Raw genomic sequence first — 18,339 nt, forward strand, 5'->3', positions numbered from 1 at the left:
TGACGTAGGAGACTCAAGAGCACACCTATGCCCAGGAATATCACTCTGTCTGCATCCCTTCCGCATAGAGACCACCTACTTGCCCAGCCCACAGGCCACATACTGGGCAGCCTGGTTGAGTTCTCCCCATTCCTTCCTTATGCTTCCTAGTCCTTGCCCTTCCTCTGCTCAGCTGGTGCTGGGGTGGACCCTTTCCATCAAGGCTCTTATCACAGCTACACGCCTTCCTCTCCCTCTGCTGGCCCCTTGAGTGACTTCACTGTCCTCACAAAAAATCCACCTGACCCCCTAGCCACATCGTGTCCAGACCTCATCCGCAGTGACCATGCCTTAGCATGCTCATATGGAACAGCTCCACCGCTGATGCTTTATACTCCAGGGTGATATTCCCAATTGCCCTTACTCTATGGCACCTCCTTGCCAACCCCACTGATACTCCATTCCCTGATCCCCATGGATTTTTTTTTTTTCAAGCACAGGAGCCTTTTGCTTTCCTTCCATATGTGGGTAGGGAGAAGGGGAGTGAAGAAAGCAGAGGTAATTAAGTCCAGCTGGCATCTGCAAGTGCTTTATGTCCCTGACCTTCTGCCAGAACCATCCAGCAGAATCCTAACCTGGACCAGGCCTACCATCCAGTGGTGCCACTCCCGGCTCAGAGCTGCAGGGTGCCGCAGGACTGTTGCCACCACAAGCATGTAGGCGTCTCTTCTGCTCAGCAGCCTCACATCAGACGTCTGCTGCTTTCCTATTCCTCTTCTTAGAAGCAATTCCAGATCTTTTCCATGTTCTCCATACCCCTGGCCACTGGGTCACCGAGGTCTTAGGGGCAATTGCTCCAACATAGACCCCTTCTAAACCCACCCTGTCTCCCATTCTGTCAGGGCTCAGAGGGAGAAGTCTTGCTCCTGTTCAAGGGCAGCCCCCATTTCCAGACCCCACCACCTCCCTTCCTCTGGTGAGGTTCCTGTAACTGTTTCCTTCCTTCTCCTGGATCCTGCCTGCCTCAGAATGCTGGCTGCTTCCCTCAGCCTGTAAACCATGCTCATGTCTCCCTAGCTTGCCATCTTACCCCTCTTTTCTTCCTTCCCCCACTGAAAGCGGTTTTTGGGGAATGTCCTCTGTGGCCGCCTCACCACTCCCTTGAGGACCTCCGGGTGACACTTTGCAAACCGTGTGCCTGACGCTCTCTTCTGCACGTAGTATTGTCCTTTCTCTTCATTAGTGCCACTCACTGGTCTTTACGAGACCACACTTCCCAGGTCTCCTGATTTCATCCATCCTGTGCCCCCCTTTCCTTTTGGCTGGGGCTCCCTCTGGCTCCATGCCTGGCCCAGTGCTCTGTTCATCCCATATGTTCTCCTTGCCCAACATTTTTTTCTTGCTGTTCTGACTACTACGTATAGGTATGCATCTCTCAGGCCCAGATCTTCTCCCTGGATCCCTTCCCTGAACTACAGGCTTCTGTGCCGAAATATTTGCCAGCGTCCCCAAGGGGTGCTTTTACAAACACCCCAGATCAGCATGTCCCCAACCAAACCCAGTACAGCCCACCTTTCCCCTCAAATGTTCCCTTTCTCCCATGTTTACCAGGTCATAGGATTCACCAAAAATGCCAGTTCTAGATACCGGTCTGGTGGTCTGGTCACCCCCACCCCCTTCACTCGCTCTTCCCTCAGAGGATCTCAGTGGCTTCCTCCAGGGACACCCCAGCTCCCACTCCCTTCACAACCAGCCTCCCCACTGCTGCTGGCCATCGCTTCCTGCACAACTGGATCCACTGCCTCTGTATGTGGCCTTCCTCCTCCTTTCAGATCATTTCCCTAGGATAAGTTTCGGGGAGTGAGAGGCTCAGGCCACAGGTATTAGGTTTTAAAAGCCTCTCATCATATTTTACCACCTTATTCCCCAAAAGTGTTTTGCCATTTATGCCAATGGTAGTGTTTGAATGTGCCAGGTCCCCACAAGCCTATCAATATTAAGGATTAGCTTTCTAACATTGTTTTTCTAATTTAGTAGCCAGAGTGTGTTTTGCAATTCTTTGGTTTATATATTAGCTGACCGTTTTTCCTACATACGCTTTGTCTATTTATCTATGGAGACTTTTGAAGTTTCACTTGTATTTGAACTTTCTTTTTTTTTTTTTTTTTTTTTGGTGGTAGTTATTGAACCATTTCAGTCATATTGAGCACAGCCAGCTTTTTTTATTCTGATGAGATGTTCCTTTTTCATTCAATAGAAATTTTACAGTTTTGTACGGCTGAATCTGTCAACATTTTCCCTTGTCATTTCTTTTTAACAGAAACCTTTAAAACATTAAAACTGCCAGTATTTTAAATACCAAGAAGGCAGTGTGAGGTGACCGCATGCTACGCCTTGTCCTTACGGAGAGCAGGTTGCACAGATGGGGTGTGAAAGTGCTCCAAAGTGAAGGGAAGCCCAAATGTCCGCAGCAGCGCGCGGATCGCTGTGTGGCTTTCAGAAGGCCACCGTCTTGTCTCCCTCTTGTCCTGCCGCAACACTCCCCACAGTTCGCTGGGTGCTCTCCTAGGTGCTAGCCCAGCACACCAGAGGCTGACAAAGTACAACCAGGACTTGCATTAAGATACAGCTGCATTATTATTTGAGTGCTGATTGAGTTAGTGGGAAACACCATGAGAATGCCATCCTTTTGTGTAATCTTGCATTACATTTTGTGTGATCTTGCCTGAGATCAGATTTAACAACAGTAACGATCCATTTGCTGAATTTTGTCATGGTGCCAGTGGTCCCATTGGTAACATATTCTCCTCTGCCCATATAAGACATGTATACATGCATGTAGAATAGAGTGGTTACATCAGAACTACTTATTTTGTATAGCCAGTTGCATTTTGAAGCACCATACACTGTATGTAAGCTGGGAGATTGGGTCCTGCCAATCTCCATCTTTACCCAAGGAATGTAGTATAGACACTGAAGACATTGAAGTTCCCACTGCGGAACTTAAGGCCTTTTAGAAATACACTTTTTTTTCTTCTTAAGATAGATTCCTATTTCAGATCTGCATGCTTTATTTGTTAAAGTTCTTAATAATATTTCACGTTCTCTTTCAGTCTTCACAGAAAAATACTGTACTGCTAACCATGTGGATAAACTTCCTGGCCCAAGAGACTGGGTACAGATTCTACAGGATCAGATCAAACTGGCCAGAAGAAGGTTAAAAAGAGGCTCAGGTATGAATAAGCTGCAGGAGAAAAATCACGAGAAGCCCTTTACTGAGTTCTTAGACGTCACAAAGTACAGTTCTCTGCTCTACGGCACTTCACTGTTTTGTCTTTTGAAGGAAAAGCTCTATAGAATGTGCGGCGGTTTTGCATTTTAAAGTCTTACTCAAGTGAGTTTTGAAACTTACCTGAAGATTAAGTAGTAAAAATTACATCAGGTCATTTATTCTTACTAGTACAAACAAAGAAGATTGCTAATCTCATTTGTGGCCTTGTGCATCTTACCTGCAAAGCTGGACCTTTCTTTTGTGATCTGCTTCTATTTGCTAATGGTTTTTGTGTGTTTGGATCAGCATGACTTTATAAAAAGTACCAGTGGCTTGAGGAAAAAAAGATAAATGATAATAATCCTCCCACCAGAAAAACTGCATAGAATAGACAAAGGGATTTGAAGTCACATAGATATTATTCAAATCTGGCTCTGGTGGTTCTGAGATGATGTTACCAAGGTAAGTGAATACCAGTTGAATTATGACTATTTAGATTTGGTCATTTGGGGTCTCAATGACAGTTGGTCTATTTACCAGTAAGGAATTCCTCTGAAGTCAGTTTTCTGTCATCATGTAAGAATAATCATCTCTAGGAGGCCACAAACCTCCAGACATTTTTTTAAGCAAACAATTCCAATCAAACTTCAGGATGCCTGGTCTGCCAAGAGCCTACGTGCTTCCATAGCTGCAGAGCGTAGGTTTCAGAGACGGGCTCCAGACGCTGACTTGACCGTGGCACAGCGGGCTGGTGTGGAGGCCTGGAGGACAGCAGCGCACACGCGGGAGCCTGGGTCTCTGACTCATCCCTTGTGTGAACTCAGTGTCCTGGGCACAGTGAGGAGCCTGAATCAGCTGGCGGACCCCCGCCCCCAGTGAGGAGAGCTCCCCGCACGGGCTGGGGAGTGCCTCCATGCCCGAGACCAGGGAGCAAGGGACCCAGTGCATCTCTGGTCCTCTGCTGTAAAGCAGCTGTCAGGACTCTAAAATATTTAGCGCTAGATGATTTTTTTTTTTTTAATTAAAATCTTCCCTTCCTCTTTTTCTTTTTTTTCCATTTGCTTCCTTTAATACTAATTGATACTCTTTATAAAGAGCAGTGGGCCACGGCTGTCTGGCCATCTGTCGTTGGTAGAAACGTATTGTTGCTTTGGGCAGTAAGTCATTGTGGAGCCCAGAAGGCCTGGCCTTCGGGTCTCTCCTCTGCTCTTCCCCAGCCCTGGCCCTTGGGCCAGTCAGTCCCCAGTGTCTGTGTCACAAAGCAGTCGGGAAGATAAAGCCTGCCTCCTGGTTGTGAGGTTCCAGACCTGTGTCATACGTAGGTATCTTCATAAATGAACCTGGCGTGCCTTGTGAAAACGTCTGTGCAGCCGAGGAAGCATAGCCTGTATCCTGGGTCAGGGCCCACACAGCCCACCGTGCCCCGTGGGCCCTCTGCTCCTGTTGCACAACTCTCACCCTCTTCGCCTGCGAAGGGTTTTCAGGCTTGGATAATAAATAGATCATTTGCTTGCCCGGCCCCCGGGTCTCTCCGATCTCTCTGCCTCCTTTCTCTCCATCTACCAATGACCGTGACTGCACGTGAACACAGTGGGGTGTGCTGGGAAGAAAGGTCCTCACCTTCCGGCTGCCATCTGCCGACTACAAATTCCTGGGACCTTGGGCTCTCCATTTATAGAGCAAGGCTAATACCTGCCTCGGGGCTGTTTTCAGAGTTAGAATCAGCCGGTGTCAGTATTGCCACTCACAGAGCCGACACGTCATGCCCTCCTTATCTTCCTTCTCTCTGCCAGCCCTGAACAAAGCACAGCTATTCCTCCATCCGTGCTGGTTCTTAAAACCACTGCTGGCTCTTTCTCCTGGACGGTGTTGGTCAGACTTCCTCCCAAAGGGGTTGCGTTGCCTTGGTCGGCTTCCCATCCTGTCCACTTCAGAACCCGTTGCCTTTTGCCCTGTGGCCCCACGCCAGGGCAGGAGCTCCTGCTGTATCCCCCGGATGATCAGATTCCTGTTGACGTTAACACTCTACTTGACCTGCTTGTGGATTTTGACTCCATGGGATCTCTTCCCTTGAGCTCTGGGGCTTCCCTGTCTGCTTGTCCTCCCAAGTCTCCCGCTGCCTCCGATCAAGTCCATGGCCTCTGCCTCCTGGGCCTGCCTCTGAAACCCAGTGGCTGGCTTTCCATTCTTGGTGCTGTTGTTATTCTCCAGCCTCACACAGGACCTGAACTGTCCGACCATCGATGGCCCATCCGTATGCAGCTCCAGATGTGGCCGTACCTGAGACCCTAGACTTCATTCTCTGAGAATTAGATCTGATCATGTCCCACTCCTGATGAGAGACTTCACCAGCTTCCTGTCTTCCCCAAATACCATCCCTTCAGCATGGACCCAGGGCCCTTGACAGATGGCCCATCCTAGTCACCTACTCCTACTCCAGTCTTAGACCTCATCAGACACCCTCCTGTCCTGAAATGTGCTGGGCTCTCACACACATGCTTTCCCTCTGCCTGGGAGGCGGCACCTCCTCTTGTCACAGATTTTTTTAATTTTTATTTATTTATGATAGAGAGAGAGAGAGAGGCAGAGACACAGGCAGAGGGAGAAGCAGGCTCTATAAACTGGGAGCCCGACGTGGGATTCAATCCTGGGTCTCCAGGATCGCGCCCTGGGCCAAAGGCAGGTGTTAAACCGCTGCGCCACCCAGGGATCCCTCGTCACAGACCTTAAAGGTTACTTCCTCCTGGAGCCTTCAGAGGTGGCCCTGGCCCTTTGGTCTTCTGCCCCCAGAATAATGGCACTCCTGTGTCTCCCCCACTGACCATGAGATCCTCAGGAGCAGAGTCTGCATCTGCAGCGTGTTTCGATCCCAAGTGTGTGGCGCATGGTGGACATGCGAGAATATTCATTGAGTGAGCCAGCAGATCAGTCAGTGGAAAGGAGACAATAACCCACAGTGAAGAGGTCTTACTGTTTAGCTGATCCTGGTCACGTGAGACCCCGGAGACTCTCCCACCAGTTCCTTACTTAGCATTCAAGTACTCATTCCATGACCCCTAGAACCCAGGGGGCAGCATCCCTGAGCTCTGTCCCTGGGAACAAGGGACTCTCATTTCCTTCTCGGCCCCCTACATCCTTAGTCCCCTCCGTTTCCCCTCGTCTCCCTTCCTCCCACATAGGCTGTGAGTCTGGAGTCCCAGTGGCCTCACCCTCTTCAGGTAGATTAACTGAGTAACACTGAGGAAGATTAACTCCTGGCTGGTGGGTGTCTCACCCCTCCTTAGGCTACAGGTCTCCTGCCTCAGCCTGACTGGCCTCACAAAGGCCGCCTTTCATTACCTCAGCCTCCTTAGACGTCAGGCTCCAGGAAAGAGCTGAGGAGGGAAAGTTTTTTTGTTTTGTTTTGTTTTTTTGGTTTTTTTTTACAATTGAATGACGGGTGTTATCAAAAGACAACTGCCCAATAGAGTCCACAGCAAATAACCCCTTACTGAGCACTGATGCCACGTGGGGCGCCGTGTCTCCTCAGTTTCATTTCCCAGAGCAGATTTCACTTATTAAAGCCTGAATGGTGTTTCTGTTAGTAAGTATTAGGTTGGTCCTGCCTTGGTGGTCTGACCTGTTTGGGTATGTCAGGACTCTATTTACCTATTGGGGAAATTGTTGAAGCCCCCCAAGATCAAAGACACTAAGTAGAATAGTCAGGCCTGAGAGAACTCTGACATCTGCCGCAGCGGGGACCTGACTTTAATGCTCCATAAGCCCAGAGGAGAACAAAAGGCCAGAGTACCCCAAGAACCGGCAACTTGGCTTCCCTTTGGTCCCAAGGATGCCCCCAGTTTCTAGGCCGGAGGTTGGTTAGCACTTCACTCCCTCTGCCTACAATCCACAGAAACTGCCTGCTTCCTGAGGGGCAGGGGCAGAAAGGGAAAATGTGGGAACTACTCCGAGCAACTTGGGAATTTGAGGGGCAAGAGCTGTATAAATCCAGAGTACCGACGCTACTTATCCAGGAGCTGCAGAGACAACTCAGTGGAAGGAAGACGACAGCTTCATGCTACAGAACATGCACCTCTGGCTTGAGGAGAATGATTACAAGTCCCAGGGGGACTTGAAAAGTTTAAGTTTGAAGAGAAACCCTTGAAGGTAGAAGACATGAAAAGTAGAGTATTGAGTATATATCGAGTGTGTTGTGGAAGGCTATTTTCAGAGACACAGAAACAGCCTTGCTGGTGTTAAAAGGAGAACCACAGGCCCAAAGTGGAGTCTCTCGTGCTCGGGCCACATCACCAAGCAGGCTCAGTACCTCACCTGATGGTACTTTCAGCCTCCCCCGGGAACGTAGCCTTAACTGATCAGTCAGCAGTTTTCTGGCCGGGACCCTCTCCATCTCCCAGAGCAAGAGGAGGCAATCCACCTAATAAGACCCTCTTGTCCCCAAGGGAAGGTGGCCTTTCCCACAATTATCCTTTTTCCTGTTTATGACTTCCCCGTCCTGTCTCTTAAAACCTTAACACTTTGCTGGAGCCCTTTGGAGCTCCCCTCTATTTGCTGGATGGGATGCTGCCTGGTTCCTGAATCACTTCAAAGCCAACTAGATCTTCGCATTTACTCAGTTGAATTGTGTTTCCAACACTGAAAGCGGGATGCATGACTAAAATAAGAAATTTGGTTTAAGTTGTATCTCTTCGTTGTAAGGTAGTGTGGAAACATCTTCAGCGTATTGTTTCCATACCATTCATTTTTTAACGAGGAAGATGGGAAATCCATTTGTAAGCTGGTTGGAAAAGTTGATCTTCATATAAATTTATGTTTGATAAATAAAAGATAAATTTTATTTTCTCATACCATATTTTTTATACATAAGCACACCTCTTTTTTTTTCCCTAGTGCCAGATGCTGAGACCAATTACTATGAGTTCTGGTCTCCAATCCCTTCCCTGCTTCCCCCCAAAGAATACACATGCACACAGTGGGGACTTCCCTCCACATTACTGGTTGGATTTCCCGCAGACTGGCCAGTGAACCCCTTCTTAACCGTCCCAGCGTTTGTGTTAGTAATTCATCTGACACACCTGGTTCACACCCACCTGCCCACTTCTGCAGTGTGGGATCCAAACTGTAGGCCACTCCCTTACCCTTCCCCTCCTGTGGGAGCCTCTCACGAGCTCAGGATGTTGGCTGCCCGGTTCCAGAGTCATCATCATATTTGATTTAGGGCGTTTTCACATCTAACCACTGGGCTTAGATGGTCCACCTAGATATTTGTGATTGGCGCCTTGGGCACTTCTCTGCCTTCCTGGCAGGTTCGTTCCTGCGTCTGACAGGGGGAAGATGGCTTGAGGACAAAACTAGCCCTGACCTGCAAACCAAACTAGACCAAAGGACAGCGCATCAGTGGTGACCTGCCAGAAAGGTTTTATCTTCCAGTTTTGTCAAATGCTTTTTTCGCTGCATTCTCCTTAAGCAGCACCAATGTGGGACCCTAGCAGATAGACACTAGAGCCACTTGCCTTTCCTTCCTGAGGCTGATAGGAGTTGAGTGGCCTGGGTCAATAACGTTGCTCCCACTCACGTTTTCTCATCTTGAGTATTCCCAGTCCAGACAATAATACAAACAGTGTCTTGTAGACATTCTACAACTTCAACCTTATTTATCATATTTGGTGCAATTCCTGGAATTAGTTACAGACCCCACTGCGCAAGCCAGTCAGCTCGCTGCTCACGGAAGCCCACCCTGCCTCTAGAAAAGAGAAGTTCCCCACACAGATCTGAAAGGTGGTTATGCGAATCCACATAGAAATTTATCTGGGGACTCTCGTCACATGTAATAATTTTCTCCTGTAACTGGAATGATTCCTTTGCTAGTGTGGATTTTTAATCATTTTCATTAGGCTATTTCCTCAGAGCTGAAACCACAGTTTTTTATTTGTGGGAGATCCAAGAGCAAAGCTGTCACTGCTATTAAATTTTTATTGGACTTGCTCAATCTTTTCTAAATTTCACAACTTGACTGTCACCTGAGGAGAAGGACTAGGAGCTCGTTGTTATAGACAGATGTTATAATTAAATTTAAGGAGCACAGCCGTGTTCTTCACCTGTGACACTTGCTCGGCTCCTGCAGCCAGCACACACGAATTTGCATGCAATAATTTGTATATTTTTCAGATGTGAACATTCTGTTTTTACTATAGCACAGGATTGTATAGGCCTGGTTTTTAAAAGTGAAAATGGCTAAATTAAAAAGGGAAGGGTTTTGTTATAACTAAAGAGAAAGTATATATGTAGGGAAAGTGACAAGTATACAATGAACTAGAAGATTTTAAAAATTAGCTCACAGTGATACCATGCGAAATACATCTGGACTATTCATAGCAAAGAGATTAAGAGCCCAGGTTTGCACCTGACTCACAGCCTTTACAGTGTCACTTACTAGCTGCATTCCCTTAATCTCTTTTTTTTTTAAGTTTTGTTATTATTATTATCTAGCAATCTCTACACCCAGCATGGGGCTCGAACCCACAACCCCAAGATCAAGAGCCATACACTCTTCCTGAGCCAGCCAGGCACCCCATATTCCCTCAGTCTCTTAACCTCTGTCTCGGTGGTTTCATCTGTTAAAATGAGCAGAATAATAGCCCTACCTTGTAGGGTTTTCTAAGAGTTAGATGATGTATGTATAGTGCTCAGTAAATGGTAAACAGTTAATAAATGGTGGTGGCTTTCATTGCTAATAATGTTGAAAAAATTTTTAAATTTTTTTAAAATCCTAGACAATGAAAGGACTACCACGTAGTTCATCTCCCTCCTCAAATTCGCTCAGACCATTTAGAAGAAAATAGTGTCTGCTCTCATAAAAATAACATTTGTTCATTAGTTGAAGATTTTTATTTATTTGAGAGAGAGCAAGCATGAGCTGGGAGGGAGGAGCAGAGAGTGAGAGAGAAGCAGACTCCCTGCTGGGCAGGGTGCCTGCTGCAGAACTTGATCCCAGGACCCTGAGGTCACGACCTGAGCAGAAGGCAGACACTTCACCAAATGAGCCACCCATGCGCCAACCCGCCCCCCATTATTTTCTAAGTATATAGAATAATTTTTAAAACCCAAAGAACAAGGACACCTGGGTGGCTCAGTGGTTGAGGGTCCACCTTTGGCCCAGGGCATGATCCTCGGGTCCTGGGATCCAGTCCTACATCAGGCTCCCTGCAGGGAGCCTGCTTCTCCCCTGCCTATGTGTCTGCTTCTCTCTGTGTGTCTCTCACGAATAAATAAAATCTTTAAAAAAAAAAAAAAAAACCCAAAGAACAAAAGTTTAAATGCCTATAAGCCTTTCATCCGGAGAGGAACACTTTGCATTTTAGTATGTCCTCTATTTTGTCAATAAGCCTATGTTAACATTTTTAATCTTATCATTTTTCCTATCGCTTGAATCAAATGTTTCATTATTAAATATTCACCTACATCATTTTAGAGAAGAGGAGCAGAAACTCTTCTCTGCCCCAAACTGGTCTTAACTACCATGTCTCCTCTCAGCGTTTTCCCTCTGGTAGATTCAGCAGGTCAGCAGACAATGGGTCTTTCACCAGCGCCAGTGTGTAGGGATCTGAGGACAAGGTGTTAGGGGATGAGCCAGAGTGAAAATCTTTGAATGTTTCTAGCCCTATCGGCCCCCGATTGTGTTGAAAGCCTCAGCAATAAACACAGGAGTGCAGCATTACTTTTGCTTCCCACCGGCTCAGCATTACAACGTGATGATGGCACGTGGCAGCCCCCGTGGGACCAGCCCCACGCACCCGGATGCAGGCAGCAGGAGGGTGGCTGGGAGAGGGAACTAGCCCCGGGGCCCAGGGAACAACGGGCGAAATTATCCAAGTGGCCGTGATGAAACGTGGTGACCTGTTCCCAGCATGCTGGGGAGAGTGGCAAGCCCATCAGTTATCGGGAGACATGCGAGCACTTTCTTTTTTTGTATTTAATGGAGGGTTTTCTGTGACTGAAGGACCTACCTTTGCAAAACCCTTAAGGAGATTAAAACATATCAGGCGTGAGCAAAGGTTTGCACTTTGAAACAGAGACGTGACGAATCTTTTGAAGATACACTTACTCCTTCTGATTTCCTTTATGACTGAATTGATGCCGATTTCAGACAGGCAGTTCTAGGATCTGAATTTCAGTCATCTCCAAAGAAAGGCCGGTTCTCGGGATTTCCTAAGCCTCCCCCACGGGGATGGTTCTGGGGATGACAAGGGAAAATTCTACCACAGGGATTCACTGACGTCCGTCCTTCGATGATCATATTCAAACAATACCCCCCAGATTCTGGGTGGATATTTAAGCCTATGCAAACAAGGGAAAATGAACTAAGATCATCAACGATTGATAGAATAAGGTTCATAAGAGACCTCCAAAAAACTTAATGCAGGAAAAAAGATTTTATATCATTATCTTAAAAAAATACTTTAACTAATGGTACTAAAATCTGTACCGTGAACCAACGAGGAAGAAAGTTGAAACTATTATGCATTACTGGAGTTTTTAAATTGCATTACTGTATTCAGGGAAATGAATGTGCTCCCTGAAACTAATGAGATTTGTGTTTTATGTTTGTAACCAGCAGAGGTAGCTGACGGTGATGAAAGACTGGACAGCATTTCTCTACCACCAACAGGTAAAACACATTTACCTTTTCATCACCCGCTGGAAAATACAGCGCATGAAAATATTTGCATTGAAAATGTTTGAAACATCAGAGACGCAGACGCTTGAGCAAATGGCTTCTGGCCCAGACCCTTGTAATCAGAGGTTCTCAGGGCCCTGTGTTCAGAGATATTTTTACATGGAGTATGAAAAGCTCCATTTTTCTCACATGGTCTCATATCCTCAAGAGCCTCAGAGCAGCAAGTCCTAAGAACTTAGTGTCACAACATCATGCTTCCCAAAACCCGTAGACCTTACAAGTACTTTAACATAAAATGATATTTCTTCCTAGAAAAAGGACCACCAAGTTTTTAATAAAATTGACATACATTCTGTCCTCATCCATCTCTCCCGAAAGGGTTTTGAGAGGCAGGAGGTCACTGCTCCTCCTTTAACAGGCACCCAGTGAAAACTGAGTGACAGAGTAAGCCTGTCCCTCTATCCTGGGTGCACATTCCCCGTCCTAGAAACAGATCAGCCGAGTAGAGCGTTTCACTGCAACATCTGCTGCAGTGCGAAGCCACAGACGCCATCCGACTTCGTAGTATTTGACTCTGACCTTGGCCTCCTGCCTCTGTCGTTTCCTACCCGAGAGCCCCAGGGACAGGGTCCGATCCCTGAGCCATGTGATGATCAGGACTCTTTAATGACCACCCTTAAAAGACTACCTGGAGACTTCTGTGCCCACAAACCTCAGACACCTCCCCCCCCCCCAAAAAAAAACCTCTAAGTGAAAAAAGCTCAACTCCAGATGTAGGGATTATAAGTTTTTCCATAAAATCTCGCAAATAGGGCAGCCTGGGTGGCTCAGCGGTTTGGCACCGCTTTCAGCCCAGGGCGTGATCCTGGAGTCCTGGGATCAAGTCCCATGTCGGGCTCCCTGCATGGAGCCTGCTTCTCCCTCTGCCTGTGTCTGTCTGTCTGTCTCTCTCTCTCTCATTTCTCATGAATAAATAAATAAAATCTTTAAAAAAACAAACAAACAAACAAACAAACCCTGGCAAATAGAAGAGGAGGAGCTAAAAAAAAAGAAAAGAAGAGGAGGAGCTGATCCTTGTAGGAGCTCCTCCAGGTCAGGTGTTCACTGGTAGTGCCTGTCCGGGGATGGCAAGGAAAGTAGAGTTTGCAGGTGTAGGATAGACGCAGGTCAGGACCGCAAGAAAGCTCACCCATGTAAGTGATGCACGGGCTTTCCCGGTCACCATGTAGCTAGGCAACAGATCGATGGTCAAATAAATGAACTGAGGCGCATAGCGCGAAAACAGCCCGCTTACATCAAGTTCTTCCCGCGTACAGCCATTATAGGAGAGGGAGTTCTCTGCTTGTTTGGCTATGTTTCCACATTTATGAATTAAGATAATTGAAATGCATGATCTCTACTGTTCCTTCCCATCTTGTCCTTGTCCATCATGACCACTCCTGTTAGCCTTGTTCTTATCACACCTGGCCCACTCCCAGTAGACGCATGAAATATTACTACCAGTAATGAAATGGCACATTTCAGGAGGCAGTTTGGAAGAATCCCAGCTGTTTGGTTGTGCCTTCCAGCTTTCCTCCCCGCCTATGCTGCCCTGGGGTCCATGAGCTGCCCCCTTCCTCACGGTCATCCACACACTTTGGGCTTCATAATTATTAGCAGTACTGCTATCCTTATTTGAAAACCATTCCCCTTGAAATGATACCTTTGCATTTTCCTGTCTGAAGATGGAGGCAGAGAGATGCTTCAGATGAGGGAGTTGAACACAGGCTGATAGAACCATCTCATGGAACTAAAGAATTTCAAGGAATCTGAGAAAAGAAGGAACGTTAGAGATCATCTAGTCCCTTCCCTTCTTTTTATCCAGTCCTTTTATTTTACAGGTAAAAAAGCCTGAGGCCCAGAAACACTAAATGACTTTCTCAAGGTCTCACAGCTGGTTGGTGGCCCGGCCAGAGCCCCGGCCTCTCGACTTCCAGCCTTTATACCGCATAGCTTTCTCACATCTAAGCCAAAGCGAGCTTTCCTCTGCATGTTTCTTAAAAGACCCTAAGAGTCGATGGATGTACTAATCCCTTTAGGATTCCATTCCACTGTGTGTCTTCACAATTAGAATGCCTGTCGTAAGTCTGCCTGAAGTCCTCTGCAGTTGAAACTCACTCATTGGGAGTCCTCTCTCAAACCTTGCCCAAGGCCGCAAGGTCCTGCCAGAGACAGTAGTGGTAGGCCACCCTGCAGGTGTCTTCACTAGACTACCCACACTCGATACAAATGACTAAAGAGCACGACAAATAATACTGTTGATCCTGTAGCAAAGGGGGAAAGAAGTTGGCAGATTGGTGCTTAAATTTCACAGTGTTGAAATGAGATTGTCTTGGTTAGACTAGCAAGTCTCAATCGCCTCTAAAGTAAAATCCGGGGTCGGGGCAGCATCTGTGAAGACAGCACTACACCAACCCTCCCTCCCCACGTGGGCCCCAGGACGTGCCCCAGAGGTGAAGTGTGCCTTTCCTGCACACCTCGCTTCACCCCTGCCTTTGAGACTCCCTCATCAGACCTTCCTTATCTCTTTTATCTCAGGAACCGTGTGGCTCCTTTTGAGAGATTGAGAAACACCTTTTATTACCGTTTGAAGGTCTTTATCCTTCTTCCAAATTCTGCTGTCCCGGGGAGGGGCAGGAAGAGGGTATAAATCCTTTAAGTGTGTCCATGAACCAGAATCAACCAAGTCAGGGTTACAGGCAGGCAGCCCAAGGATATGTTTCTCAGTCCACTACATGGAAGCAACCTTCTGCTTGTCTGGTTTTAACCACAACGTGTGCCGCTTTTATAGTGGAAGAACACATTTTCCTCATTTCTTTTCCCTCACCACCCTGTCAGTAAGCCGTAAGCATGCTGGAGCAGCTCCCAGGATTCAGCACTGTCAGGTTCTGTGAACAAACGCCCACCCTCGGGGAGCCCCGGTCCCGTGTGAGGCGGCTGCTGGTGCAGACAGCGCACTGTGATAACCCCGAGAAACCACCCAGGACTGGGGAACACTCTGTGCCGGGTAGGAAAAAAAAAAAAAAAGGACAGAGAAAGTAAAATCAAAACAGTGCTTTCTAAAATTTAGAAAGGAGGTAGCACAGAGCTCACCGGCGCCTAGCCATTTTTGTCATACATCAGCAATCTTTTACATACTTCTAAACAATTAACAAAAGTAAAGGAAGAAACTATAAATTAATGTTACCACTCAGAGACAACTATTACGGGGTATTCCCCCCCCCCCCAGATTTTTCTATTTATTTTATTTACTTATACAGTGAAGGTCAAATACATAATATTTTGTTTCCTAAGGGTTTTTTTTTCTTTTTTTGACCTAACCAGCATTTTCCACTTTCCACAAGTCTTCATACACATTATTTTAATAGCTGCATCATGTTCTCATTTACAGGTAAACCATATTTTATTTAGCCATATTCTATTCCTGGACAATATGTGGACCTAACTCCAATAGTAACACACAGTCATGGACTTTCCTGTCCAGTGGCCAAAATTGCTCACTCAGCACAACTAAAGCCTTGGCCGAAAAATTAGTGATTTAAATGCGAAACAGATACTTCATCAGTGAGGTTCTCCACCGTCCCAGAAAAGTGTGCAGTTCTCTTCTAGAGAAGTGGCCCCCCTTCATTGTCTTGTCTCTGTTGTAGGTAATATATTTGACACCAGGAGAGGAAACACGGAAGACACAGAGCCAGATTTCACTGCCTAGACTCCCCTTGTAGTGACATTGTTCATTAGCACATGTAACTCTGCCGTTTGAATTCCCTCAGAGATCCACGTAGCGTTTCAGGTTACTGCAAAGTGTGGGTGTTCTGTGAAGCTTTCCTGTCATATCTGAATAGTTTTCATAGACTTTGTCACATGTGATCATCAAGCTTCCAGTTTGGTATGAGGTCTTTAGAAATCGTTTTTAGAGTTGACTCATTCATTACCTTCTAAAAGTCCAGTGTATGACCATTGCGTTCATTGTTCATTAAAAAGCAGTTCTTTGTTTTTTTTTCTTCATAAGCTCAATGTGAACATTACAGAGATTAGAAGCATTTTTATTTTAATGTGCACTGCTTAGATGCTGTATAAAGGAGGATAGCTCTTTCCAGCGCTGAGGGAGCAGTTGGGAAGGCCAGCATTAATTAGGCCTTCAGCAGCTTAGAAGATGAAAAAGTTGTTGTGGGAGACAGGATAGCTCTGACTTATTAGACGAAATCATTTGTGACATCAGTTCCTCCAAAGATAGCCATTTGTAACTGAATAAGTGCGAAGGATCTACAAATTCTCGAATTCTTGAGAAAGAAAAACTTTTCACAAAGATTGTGTCAACCCAGTGACAAAATAACTAATTAAAAGGTGAGAAACTCAAAGTAACCGGTGACCCATATGATACCTAACAACTGTTTCCACAGATGGTTTTAAACTGTGGGGTCCAGGGTTTTGGCATGGTGTGGCAACCAGCCACAAACGTACTTAATATTATATACTTTATTTGGTTCCTAGTATACTCGCCCTCCACTTCCTATGAAACCAACATATGAAAATATGGGATTATACTAAAGAGATAGCTTGCCATGTGGGTATTGTTTTACAGAAATATTTACCTCCAGATTCCCTTCTCCAAAAAGATGGTGAACTTAAAAATACCATTTTACTTAGAAACATTGCACGTAGCCCTCATTCACTGTAGAAAGCAAATTACCATGAAATCTCGGGCACTTGACCCAAAGGCCAAAAACTGGCTGGAAAGAAATTGGGACCGTAGAAATGCCAAACCAGAGGGGGAAAATATTGTTGTGCTGACCATTACACACCCTTCCCTGGCACTTGCTTTAACTAAGTCATGGAGGATTAGAGCTCAAAGTTCTTGTAGAGGCACCCTGTCCAAGGTACCTGTGCCATCTCGCACTGAACGGCTCAGCCTGAGCTGGGAGGGGAGCTCCGGGGCAATCCTGTGTTCCACTGAAGACCAGCTCATCAACCGAAGACAGTAGATAGGCATCCCTGAAATGTGACAAAGCCGGTTCTAGGTGTGGCTTGTGGAATCAATCTAACTGCTAGACAGCTACATCTCATATCTGTGCATCTTTTATTTGTCTTATTTCTGAAGCTACAAGGAAGGTTCAGAGAAAGTGTTCCCATCACATCCTATAGTTACTAGCCTTTTACATTTTTAGGCCAGTTAGTGATCCCTTCCCTGAAACTGGTCCCATTGGTCATCATCCAGTGGCCTGATGAAGTCCTACAAACCAGGGCTTTTGTTGTTCTGCAACGTATGTTTTAAAATTTGTCTTCTGCCCCTCAGAAGGAAATATTTCTCAAGGGAAGGGAAAAGATTAATTAGTGACCTTTCAACTCTATTACAGTAAGATGGGTATGTTGCTACTAAAAGGTAGAAATATTTACCTTACAACTGCGGGATCTGTTAAATATGCGTCACGAACCTTCAAAAGCACTTCCTTCCAAGACTGGGTGACAGCTTGGATTTTTCAATACTTGAGGAAGGGTGGGGATTGCTCAACTCACGAGTACGTGCAATGCATCCACAAATTGGAAATACATATCAACTGCAACAGTGAAATCATATTTTGTACATTAAAATTGTATTTGTGTTTACTTACTGTGACTACTGTTCAGACTTTATTCAGAAATCCTTTTTATAGGCTTTCTTAGTAAAAAAAAAAAATATTCCATATCTATGGATGATGTCTCAATCTTCTGTATATATGTTTTATTAATATGTAAATATTTAGATTTTTTAAAATGACTATGTTCTTTAAAACAATTTCAACACAAGGCTAGTTGTGAAATGGTGTATAACATTGTGTTGTGCTATCAATTCCCAAGATGCTCTTTATGTCCGTTCCAGAAGAACACAATAAATTACTTTAATTGAACGTGCCTGTTCTGTGCCTGTGTGCCAGTCCTCCCATGTTTATGAAGAGGAGTCAGTGCTAATCATTAATTAAAAGGTATTTATTAATACTCGGGTGATCTTACACAGAAAGCCATATCTCCTTAGGAAGCTAATTTTTAAAAATAAACAAACTAGATTGCCACCCGAAAGAGCGTCTTCAAATACAGAAAGTCAGACTCTGCGTGGCAGTCAGACGAATGGCAGGAGCCGGTCCCACTGTAACACTTGAGCATTAAGTACTGATAGGCTTGAAGCCTAATTTTAAATGAATTAGGTAGCTTTATAATCTTCACTTAAAAGGTTAAGCCCTGCTTCTATGGAAACAACACATCAGAAGGACAAATCAATCTTCTTTAATGCAAAGTGGCTGGTAAGACATAATTGCTTTATTCTCCTCTCTGAACGTAAGAGGGCGCCACTCCTCACTGGGCCCCGCCCCCTCCCCGGCGCCCCCCCCAACCCCCCAGC

General features: G+C 45.9%; 1 protein-coding gene across 10 annotated transcripts in view; it reads left to right on the forward strand.

The window, feature by feature from the left end:
- The window catches only part of BEND7 (BEN domain containing 7), a 79,960-nt gene extending 62,109 nt beyond the window's left edge, over positions 1-17,851 (forward strand). For 3 of the 10 annotated variants that reach the window (XM_041765820.1, XM_041765828.1, XM_041765829.1), the window contains 2 exons: positions 3,093-3,212; positions 11,865-12,857. In XM_041765820.1, coding sequence (XP_041621754.1) covers positions 3,093-3,212; positions 11,865-11,992 — 248 coding nt within the window. In that variant the 3' untranslated portion in view covers positions 11,993-12,857. Of the gene's footprint in view, positions 1-3,092; positions 3,213-11,864; positions 12,858-13,807 lie in introns of those variants that run through there. The other 7 variants (XM_041765826.1, XM_041765824.1, XM_041765822.1 and 4 more) reach the window with 7 other exon arrangements.
- Positions 17,852-18,339: the final 488 nt, after the last annotated feature.

Source organism: Vulpes lagopus, chromosome 8, assembly GCF_018345385.1.
Source record: "Vulpes lagopus strain Blue_001 chromosome 8, ASM1834538v1, whole genome shotgun sequence".
In the NCBI taxonomy this organism is placed as follows: Eukaryota; Metazoa; Chordata; class Mammalia; order Carnivora; family Canidae; genus Vulpes; species Vulpes lagopus.